Genomic DNA, 11,042 nt, shown 5'->3' on the forward strand with positions numbered 1-11,042 from the left:
AGTGGGGGAGGGGCAGAGAGAGAGAGGGAGACACAGAATCCAAAGCGGGCTCCAGGCTCCGAGCTGTCGGCACAGAGCCCGACATGGGGCTCGAACCCACAAACCGTGAGATCATGACCTGAGCCGAAGTCGGACGCTCAACCAACTAGCCTTCCAGGTGCTCCGAGAGAGAATCTTAAGCAGGCTCCATGCTCATCACGGAGCCCAACAGATTGATCCCACGACATTGGGATCATGAGCCCAAATCAAGAGTCAGTAGCTCAACCAACTGAAACACCCAGACAGACACCCCCCTTCTTGTCTTTTTGATAGTGGCCATTCTAACAGGTGCGAGGGGATATCTCCTAGTGGGTTAGATTTGCATTTCTCTGGTGACCGGTGATGTTGAGCACCTCTTCAGATACCTGATGGCCATTTGTAGGTTTTATTTTGAGAAGTGTCTATTCAAGTCCTTTGCCCATTTTTAAATCAAGTTATTTGGTTTTTTGCTATTTAGTTGTATGAGTTCTTTATATATTTTGGATGTGAATGCCTTACAAGATACGTGGTTTGCAAATATTTTCTCCTACTTCAGAGGTTCCCCTTTCACTCTGTTTACTGTTTCCTGTGCAGAGGCTGTTGTTGTTTTTTCCCCACAGATGTATAAAGGAATAAAGGAACATATAGTGTGATCAACTTAGACTTTACAAACTTCAAGGGAACTCTTTTTTTTTTAAGTTTATTTATTTATTTTGAGAGAGAGAGAGAGAGAGAGAGAGAGAGAAACCCAACGTGGGGCTCAACATGGAGTGCGAGATTATGACCGGAGCCCAAATCAAGAGTCGGTCACTTAACCAACTGAGCCATCCAGGTGCCCCAAGTAAATTCTTCTTTGAGAGCAGAGATCATGTTAAATTTATATTCTTTTCCCCTATATAGCGGCTTCTTTTTTTTTCTAAGAGCACAATACTCTGTACATAAATGTTAGATTAAGTGAAGTTTCTTCAGTACTGCAAAAAAAAAAAAAAAAAAAAAAAGAGCTAGTTTGTCTGACTTGATTGAGGCTGGGGAAAATGTATGAAACATATATAGTCATGACTTTAAGGTCAACAAACAAAGGTTCACCAAATCCAGCAATACCGAGGGTACGTGGGACAGTCTTTAATAGGGTGGTATGGTTCCTTGAGGAGCGATAAAGGAAGGAACAACTCCACATTGTAGGAGGTAAACTTGGCTTCTTATCACCTCTAAGAAAAGCTAAAGGGAGAAAACACATAGGAATTTGAAGATATGTACAGAGAGATATATATTTAAAGGAGACTTAAATTTCTACTCAGAAGATTTTTTAAATCACTAATAATTTGTATTTACCTATGCATTTCTCCCTCATGATCTCCCCAGTCAACCCCTCAAAGGTAACTATCCTGATCTTGGTATTTCCATTTTCATGCCTTTTTAAAAGGTTTATCCTACGTATATGTGAATGCCTAAACAATATATTCTTTTGTTTTACTTGTTCTTAAGCTTTGTATAAAGGGCATCACACTGTGTGGTATCTTCTGGGACTTGTTTTTTTCACTCAAAGTTATATCCCCGATATTTTTTATGTTGCTTCATTTTAACTATGGTTTGCTAATTTTTACTGTCGTACTGTATTCCATTCTGTGAAAGTTGCACAATTTGTCCATTTTTCTGTTGGTGGACAACTGAATTGATTCCAAAATTTTGCTTTTACTATCTGTAAGAATTATGAACGTTATTATACCTGTCTTCTGATACACATATGCTGAAATCTATTTGGGGCATATACACCCGGGCATTGGATTCTGGGTTATAGTGTATGCAAGTATTCAATTTTCCAGGATAATGGAGGTGCTTGTTACCTAGTGTTGATTCCAGAGGCAGCATCTAGCATGGCCGCATTGGGACCTCTGTGGGTTACAGAACCCTAAACTGCACTGGCCATAACCCAGACCCAGTGTAACAGTTCCTCTTTTCCACCCCCTCCCAAACTCCCCAGGCTAGAAGGGCAGATGGAGACAGGTAAGAGCCCCTGGCCCCCATCCTTTCAGCTCTTGTCTTGCCTTCCTCATCCCTGATGATAGGAGATCCTCTCCCCGAGGCTTCCAACTTCCAAGTAGGCTGGGTCCCCTGGGCAGAGTCTGGAGATTTTTCTGATGCCAGACAAACCACTCATTCCCATCTTCTTCAAGATATATTCCCTTGTGCTGGTTCAACTCAATTCAACTAAACAGAATTTTAGAGCTTAACTATGCCTCATTAAACTAGACAGCAAAGAACCAATGAAGAACAAAGAGCTCCAGGAGCTCTCAAAGAGCTCACCCTCCAATGAATAGAAATAATAAGGAGAATAACAAATTCAAATGCAGCGTGATGACAGAGGTGCACATAGACCCACGGTTGAGGAGCGTGACACCCATCTCAGCCAGCTGTATCCATTTCTTCCTTCTCTGATCTCTAATAGCTCTTATTATCTGTACGTGAATCCCTTGTTTAGCATGAGAGCTTGCAGGATGCATTCACGAAAATGATACCATTAGCTGAGATAAACTCCAAGTAGGATGGTTATAACATAGTATCTTTGGAGGTACATCCAGCACCGTCCTTTGGCAATTGAACTTCCCTGTTTTCAAAGCCACCAAAGTCATGGAATATCTCTGGTCATCGTTTCTTGCAACTCTCATTCACAGATGTGAGTTGATCCTCCCGCTGCAAAGATGTTTACGGGCTTTTACCAATTCCCAATTGCCTCCTGATCCTTCACCCTGAAGGTGTTAAGAACCACCAGAGAACATGAATTTTAGAGTACGAAGAACCACCATACAACGGGTATTTAAGAACCACCACAAAACTCAAGTTTTAATATCCAGCACGATTCTATTCCTTCGTTTCTTTGTGGCATGTCTGGAGAGATCACAAATCATTATGGGTCAAAACTGCACAGAATAAATGGCACAAAGAAAGAATAGAGCAGATAACATCGTACCACATGATTCAGGATAACATGGGAAAATGCGTGCTGGCTGAGGTCATTGTTAAATGGTGTGCTAACCCACCGACCAAAGGTTATCGTAAAAGCTGTCAAGCTATCTTTCATTGGCTGTGAATGCACAGTAGCAGTCCGAATGTAGAAAAAAAAGTCTTATTATGGTACCAAAATAGACATATGTATTTTTTTAAAGAAAAACATTTCAGACACAAGTGTATTAAAACCCATAATTACTGTTCTGGCAATGTTATGCTCAATCACATATTTCTGAGTCCAGTAGGATCCTGCAGGAAATTTTCCAATACCCTGCTTTAATTGTTTGATGGGAAAGGGTATTACTGCTTCTCTATCCCAAAGTCTAAACCCTCTACAGGCAGGGACACTATCTTATGAGTATACTTAACAGAGAACAAACTTTGGTATGTGGTGGAGGCCAACAAAATACCAGCATGTAATCAATATTTGCTGAACGATGCTGGAGGGGGGCAGCCAGCAAAGAGGTAAAGTCCCACCCCAGAGCCTAACACCTAGCTTCCACTAGGTTGAAGTTTCTCAATCTCAGCACTACTGACATTTTGAGCCAGATAATCCTTTGCTGTGGGGGCTTGTCCAGTGTGTGTTACCTGATGTGTAGCAGTGTCCTTGGCTTCTACTCACTAGATGCCAGTAGCACCCCCCCCGCCCTCCGCAATGTGAAGACCAAAAATGTCTCCAGACATTGCCAAATATCCCCTTGGTTGGGGGTCGGGGTTGCCTCCGATTGAGACCGCTGCACTAAATCCATATCATTGATTTTCTTTCAATCACCAGATTCTGGTCTGGGCAGCAGAAGGCAACTCCTGGTTTAGAGACAACAGGATTATGTTGTCACATTGTGAGAGAATACACAATTCTAGTTAGACTCCAATGATCGCCTTGTGCAAATTTACATCTACTCATCTGTCTCTGTTACTCTACCGTAACACTGGGCAATTTGTGAAGTTATTTGTGGGTATTATGTGTATGTATAGGACAGAAAGAGGAAAGATAGAAAAAGTTGAGTTTATCGGGAGTAGTTGGGCAAAACTGCGAGTGGATTGTTTACTCCTATTTGGCATGACTCTTTGTGGTCTCAAGCTTCAGGTGGCCAGATAAGTCCCTCAGCTCCATGACCAGGTGACCGAGGAGAACTCTCATATCCTGCATTTGTTTGAGAAGAATGCCCATCTGGTGATTCAGATGGGGGTCTGGCACCCGCAGAGGAGAGGAGAAGCCTGGATTCTTAGAAGGAGTGGACAGTGGAGGGTGAGGTCCAGGTGACTCGGTTGGAGTAGATTCTGGAACGGTCGATTTCTGAGGAGCTGGACTCAAGGTGGGGGCTGCAGTAGAGCTGGAGGGTCCTGCATTATGGGGTGGGAGGCACATGTAAGAGTGAAGTCTGGCTCTGTCCCTAGACTCATATTCATGGTCAATCTTTCTTGTTTTCTGAAAGTGGCTTTCTTGTTTTGTGTGTGGGGGCGGGGGGAGGGAGATCTAATGACAACAGAGGTTTGAGGACCCCCTCATGGTCAAAGTTTGAATCTGACACTTGGCTACCTCAGTGTGAAACTCTTCAGTGATGAGGCATCAACATTACGGGCACATGCATATTAGCCTACTCTCAGAACGTAATTCCCTACAGCATGGATGTGGTACCTGGTCCTAGGTCAACCTCTTCACTATATGTGACCTTAGTGCAACTCTTCATCTTTGTGCCAGCCTTCAGTGTTTTGAGGACACCTCTGCTGGCTGCTTGGGTCACATCCTCTTCAAGATGAACATCTTCCACCCCTCCCCATTATTTTTCTTACGACGTGGCTTTAAGCCCAGTCATTGCCCTCGTTACCTCCTCTGGGTATATTATATCAGGCCAAATGCAACCTTCTTAATTGGGGGTCCCAGAACAACACAAACCCCAGACGACCTCATCTTCATTCTAGGATACTATGTTCCTGCTGATGCCCAGAGTTCAGGTAGGGAGCACAAGGCCTCTGAGGCAGCAGCTGTGGAGCTGGCTCAGGTCTTGGTTTGGTGAAGTGTGCACCATGGTGTGAGGGAGAAGTTCCCTGTCTGTGCTCTCTTCCATCTCTGGAAGACTCTGGATTATTGCTCCTGCCTCCTCTGTGTCCTTTCTTAACCTGTTCACACCAAACGCTGGCCCATGGGTCCAGTCTTCCTTTCCCTCACTTTTCACAAAGGCCAGACAAAAACCTACTAACTTACCCTGCACCCGGATCTCCAGCTTGGAGCTCTGTTTCCAAACTTGGTTGTCCTCAGTGGCTGCTTCACACCAGTAGGACCCAGAGTGTGCCTCTGAAGCTCTGGGGATCTGGAATTCTGAGGAGAGACCCCTGCCGCGCACTGTCCTGCCGTCCTTGTAGAAGGAGAAGAAGAGGCGGGCAGTTGACCTATGCAGGGGCAGCTTTGTCTGACAGCTCAGGGTCACTGGACCCCCCTCTTGGGGCTCAGCTGAGGGGGCGGCTCTGAGAAGTGGGGTTGGAAACAGTTCTGGAGGAGAGATGGGGGGAAAGAAGCACTCAGCCATCTTGCATTCATGCTAGACAAAGAACGAATACAGCAGATAACATTGTACCGCATGATTTAGGATAACATGGCAGAATGCGTGCAGGCTGAGGTCATTATTAAATGCTGTGCTAACCTACACGCCAAAGGTTATTGTACCCAAAGAACCCCGTCACGTGTTCCTCTCCCTATTTCCGTCAGCAATGAGCATTCTTAGAAAAGCTCCATTTGAACATTTGGAATCTTCTCTCTCTTCAAGTAGATGAGATTAGAAAAGACCCGGAGGTGGGCAAACCTGACAATGGTCCAGATGCCCAAACAGCGAACACTGGGGAACATGGATCTGTAGGATAGAGCTGCAGGAAGTGGGCGGAGCTTGGAGAGTGCTGGATGACTTGCGAACATAATGCTGAGATGATGCCCCTCCTGACGCCTAACAGGTTGCATTTGCCAGCAACCTGTTCCTTAGCCTCCAGTGATCTCGCCACATCCAATGAAAGACAGTCTTGGTCCCTCTGTGTCTCCATACCTGCCTCTGCTACAATATCATTCCCTCCAGGTCTCACCTTGGACCTTGATAGCCACGGAAGATGCTGTTTCTTGTCTCCCAGGACCAGGGCTCCTGAAGATCCCACTGCAGTGATAGTGCCCGCTGTCAGTCTGTTGTACCACGGCGATGGAGAATTCCTTATTAGGTCCAGGGGGTCCCAGAGCTGAGCCATCTCGGTAGAAGGTGATCTGGGTCAGTGGCCAGTCTTGCCAGGCCTGGCAGCGTAGAATTAGTGGGTCTCCTTCAAATATAGGGCTGACTGGACCTTGGAGAATCAGCCAGTCTGCGACCCAAAGCAAGAGCTGAGTGTGACCCCCTGCCTTCCTTGGGATTTCCCCCAGTGCTGCCCACACAGACCGCCCCCCGACCCCGTCTAAAGTTTCTCAGGGACCCAACCCCTGGTTGGGATTGTGGAACAACTTCTCTAGGAGCTAAGACTGAGGAAACCCTCACTTTTGTGGGCTAAATATGGGGAAGAAGGTAGAGTAGTCTCCCCTTAACCACAGTTTGGCTTTCCATACTCAACTGCAGTCCAGAAGCAAATGATTGTCCTTCTGACATGTCATCAGAAGGTCAATAGTAGCCTAACGCTATATCACAATGCTCATGTCATTCACTCTCTTCATCTCATCACATAGGCGCTTTATCATCTCACATCATCACGAGAAGAATGAGTATTAGTACTATAAGATATTTTGAGAGAGGGAGAAGCCACATTCACATAACTCTTATCACAGTATATTGTTATAACTATTCTATATTATTAGCTATTGTTGTTAATCTCTTATTGGTCCCTTACTGTGCCTAGTTTACACTTTATCACAGGTATGTATGTATAGAGAAAACATAGTATGTTTAGGTACTATCCCCAGTTCCAGGGACCCACTGGGGGTTTTGGGACATATCTCCCATGGATAAAGGCGAGGGGCTACTCTATCCCATCCCATGGCCAATTTCCTGGGGGCACCCTCCTGAGTGGGCCGTCAGGCTGAAAGGACAGGGTTGGAAAATGGGAGAAAGAACAGTCCTGCACTGTCCCTCCTAAGACCTCACCGTAGGACACAATCAGATGGAAGGGTTCACTGAAAGTGTAGCCTTTGAACTGGAAGTCAACTTCCCTTGGGCTCGTCAAGTCCTCCTCAGTATCGCAGCTGCTGTCCTGGGTGCTGACAGGTCCTTCACACTGCAGTGTCTCAAAACTGGCAGCTGGGGAGAGCGTGGTTTGAGACCAGAAAACAATGCCGTGACTTGGAAGAAGAAGACAGAAAACTGCCTTCCACAAGGAGCCCTCCCTCTCTGGGGGAATCATCCTCTTCACAGTGATAAGGGGGAGACGCCAAAACCCATATGTGTCTCTTGACCCATACTTCTGACTTGATTCACTGGCTTCCAGGTGCTCTTAGTGAACGGACTGTGGTTTGGGGAAGAGGGTGGGGAGGGGATGGAGGCATGTGAACTCACCAGCAGGACATCCAGCCGCTGGTGCATGAAACCAGAAGCCAAAGACAACTATGACCCCAGAGCAGGCAGATGCAAGACAAAAGGGAAAGGGAGATGGTCAGATTTTGACACTTACTGGGTGCCGGACACTGCTGGGCACTTTTACACATTATTTTACTTAATCTTCACAAGATTTGTAGGTATGTGATTTCACTCTCATTTTATAACTCAAAAAGAAATAGGCTTAGAATAGTTAACTAACTTATTCAAAATTTCAAAAAAGAGAATGGAGCAAGAAAGTAAGGTATACCTGAGTCCAAAATCAGTGTTCTTTTTACTTCACTGTTTAGACTTGATCTACTGCAATCCTCGGACCTTCCTTGGGGGGGGTGGGGGTTCTTCCATATTTTCATTTTCTTAACATTCCCCTGGCTCTTCATCCTTGAATATATCATCTACCCAAGAGCTTTCAATACCTAGCTGTGTCTCCTTCTTCCTTGCTCTTCCTTTTGGGAGAGCTCTCCCATCTCTACCTTGATGTCCTCTGGACTTGAACTTTCCACGGCAACTCTAGAGCTCTCCCTATGTCCTTCTCTCTATCCCAAGCCTCTCCTCCCAGGCTGTACTGGTGACTATGGAACAATTCTTTCTTTGCTTTCAGGTTAACACAGTTAAGGATTTCTCACTGCATCTCTTCAACCATGGTTGACTCAGGCAAAGTAAATTCCATTTTCCCCATGTTCACGACTGCTTCTTGTCCCTTAATCCCTCTCCCCTTCTTCTGCCTCCACGGCCGTTCACATATATTCAAGTCTTCAATCTGTTCTTTCCTGACCCACTTGCCTTTGCTCTCTTCCACTCCCAGAGTCCCAGTACTCTTCTTTGACCCTGTAACTTCTCCTAGCAAGGCCCTCTCCACTTCCTAATTCTCATTACACCGGTACCAGGTGTTTTCTTTAGCTCCGCTCTCAGGTCCCTTCACCACCCTGATGCTACCTTTTTCAGTTCCTCTGCTGTCACTCAACTGGACTCCACCGCCATTCCTTTCTGAAAATGAACTTGTGGGCTGCCAGGCACTTTCACTCAAAAAACTGTGGTAGGTATTCGTCTCATTTTATGCATAAGAAAATGGAATTCAGAGATACAAAAAGTGAATTTTCCAAGGCGACATAGAGCTAGTAAGAACAGCTTGAAACCAGAATGTCTGGAGTTCTCGCCATAAGGCCGGCGTTGTATCGTCATATGGTCACCCAGTCCTGTTTCTATGAGTTTAATAAAATGATTCAACAAAATTGTTGTGCAGGGACAGTGTAGGATGTTAAAAATTCAAGCATGAACACGACAAGGTTAAAAAACAAAACCAATAAAGCATTGTCCCTATCTACAAATAACTCAGTTTGGTGGAAGGCACAGGCACATGAAGAGATTCTTTCAGCATGAGGAGGAAATTAATGACAAAGAGGTATGATAGGCAGCAACTGGGGCAGAAAGGAGGGTTCAAAGAAGGTTCCCTGGTGAAGATGTCACCTCGGCTGAATCTTTAGGGATACCAGGAAGTTTGTGAGTGAAGGGAAGAGACCATTTCAGGCAGTATAAGTAAAGCTTGGAGATAGGTAAGAGTCCAGTGTGTGAATGAATTAATATAAGCAGGTTAGGGTTTATTACAGCATAATTTACAGGTAAGGGTAGAGGCTGAAGAGGTGAAATGGGGGCCGGCTATGGTGGGCCTTGTGTGCATTGGTTGCAGAGTGCAAAATCCATTTTAAGGACACAAGGCTGAGACACAGGGATTACTTAGGAAGTTATTGGACTATCCAAAATCAGAAATGATGACGGCTTGTCCTAGGATACTATTAGTTCTGTTTCAAGGAAGGCACTGGCTCTAAGAACAGTTTAGAAGGTTCATTTTGCCAAACTTGCTGATGGATCCTATGCAGGGGACGGAGAGGAAGTGTCTAAGTTATCTCCCCAATTTTTGGCCTGGATGTCTGGGCGGATGCCATGAGCCAAGGTCAGAAATAGCGAAAGACGCAATCAGGAGAGGCAGGAGCCAAGAAAACAGGTGAGTTTGGCTCTGGTCATATTGTGCTGAGATGCCTGTGAAACATGCAGGTAGATACGTCTCGTGCAAAATTTGATCTTGGACTGAAACTCAGAAGCACAATTAGGGGTGGAGATCGGGCTGTGGACTCTTAAATAGATAGCTGTAGTGGTAAAAAGTATAGAGATAAATGAGCTCACTAAGGAGATTGTGCGAAGAGAGAGAGGAGTAGGGTGGCAGGAATGCAACCGTAGAAAACACCAGTCTATAAGGGGAAGAGAGGAGAAGACACCAAAGGGACAAAGACAGGTACATGGAGTACAAGGAGAAAATGGTGAGTGGAACCCAGCTGAGTAGAGAATGCCAAGAAAGAATAAGTGACCAACACTGCCCAATGCGGCAGAGAAGTCCAGCAGGATAAGAATTAAAAAATGGAAAATGGTGAAGTCAACACAGAAGTCACTGCACCCTGGGCAAAGCTGATTCCAGTGGAAACCAGACTGGGAGCACTGAGGCATGAGTGAGTGAAAAGTGAGGAAGTGGAGAAAACAAGTGCAAACTACTCTTTCAAGAAATCTTTGAGAAGAAGAAGGAAAAGAATTGAGAGGGTAGCTAAATAGAGAGCATCATAGTCAAGGGGACTTTTAGAATGGGAAAGGCTTGCAGATTTTTATATTCAGAAAGGGCCATTCAAGCCAGCACACCGGACTTTGTAACGTCTATCCTTCATGTCCCACCTGAACATTGCTTCTTTGGGCCAAAGTCAGTCCATGTTTCTTTCCCTTGATCCAAGTCAGGCATATCTCTGTTCCCACACCAGCATTCAAACATTTCACTTACCCAGCAGCATCGGGCCTGCCCAGAGCATAGTAGGAGAAAAGTGGAAGGCCCCAGCCGTGCAGACACAGCCCAGCTTCATGGTGACTGTGTTTAGGTCTCCAGCAGCCTCTAACGCACTGATTTTCTTCAACATGAAACCTCTCAAATTAGAAAAGAGGAAGTTAATCTAACTGTCTCATCTCCTTGCATCTGGGGTCTATTTTCAACTTTGTGATTGGCTTTCATCATTCAGATTCAGCTAGGTTGGCTCCAGGATCATTTACAACCAAAGGGTTATGGATGAAATAGTAACACTCTCAGTTGTTCAAGAATTCCCCCATAGAGCTCAAGACCTTCCAAAGCACCTAACTGTCTGATCTCCTTTTGGCCTTTGTGGCACTCTGGCAAGGGTCAGTGCACTAACCCTTCATCTCACTAGTGAAACAACAGGCAAGAAGCAGGAAATTGCTTGAAGGCAACACAGACATTCACTGGGAAAGCAATGATGAGAATTCACATGTCCTGCCCTATCCTGCCGCAAGCCTTACGTGTTTCTAGTGACCAGAGTGACAGAGCGGGAAGATCAGTAATGGCACCCAATCAGATATCAGGTTAGTCCCTTGTAGGCTCCAACCATCCAAAGCCCACACAGATTTGTGCAC

The 11,042-nt window shown here is 45.3% G+C and overlaps 1 protein-coding gene across 1 annotated transcript; it reads right to left on the minus strand.

Annotated features, from left to right (window-relative positions):
- Positions 1-1,008: 1,008 nt before the first annotated feature.
- On the minus strand, positions 1,009-10,530 carry FCRLA (Fc receptor like A). The gene is made up of 6 exons (XM_042925865.1): positions 10,402-10,530; positions 7,542-7,589; positions 7,134-7,286; positions 6,097-6,363; positions 5,231-5,515; positions 1,009-4,368 (listed from the first exon to the last, which is right to left on the minus strand). Exons 1-6 carry the CDS (start codon positions 10,478-10,480, stop codon positions 4,076-4,078), a joined length of 1,125 nt encoding a protein of 374 aa, XP_042781799.1. The 5' UTR covers positions 10,481-10,530; the 3' UTR covers positions 1,009-4,075.
- Positions 10,531-11,042: the final 512 nt, after the last annotated feature.

Source organism: Panthera leo, chromosome F3 (assembly GCF_018350215.1).
Source record: "Panthera leo isolate Ple1 chromosome F3, P.leo_Ple1_pat1.1, whole genome shotgun sequence".
NCBI classification, from domain to species: domain Eukaryota; kingdom Metazoa; phylum Chordata; class Mammalia; order Carnivora; family Felidae; genus Panthera; species Panthera leo.

What these genes read in the sequence shown, in the direction of transcription:
- FCRLA (XM_042925865.1), bottom strand. Translation starts at nt 10,480, where the DNA reads ATGAAGCTGGGCTGTGTCTGCACGGCTGGGGCCTTCCACTTTTCTCCT. An exon ending in GGCAGGCCCGATGCTGCTGG is followed by an intron (nt 7,590 to 10,401) that starts GTAAGTGAAATG and finishes CTGGGGTCATAG; the next exon opens with TTGTCTTTGGCTTCTGGTTT. An exon ending in GCTGGAGATCCGGGTGCAGG is followed by an intron (nt 4,369 to 5,230) that starts GTAAGTTAGTAG and finishes CCCATAATGCAG; the next exon opens with GACCCTCCAGCTCTACTGCA.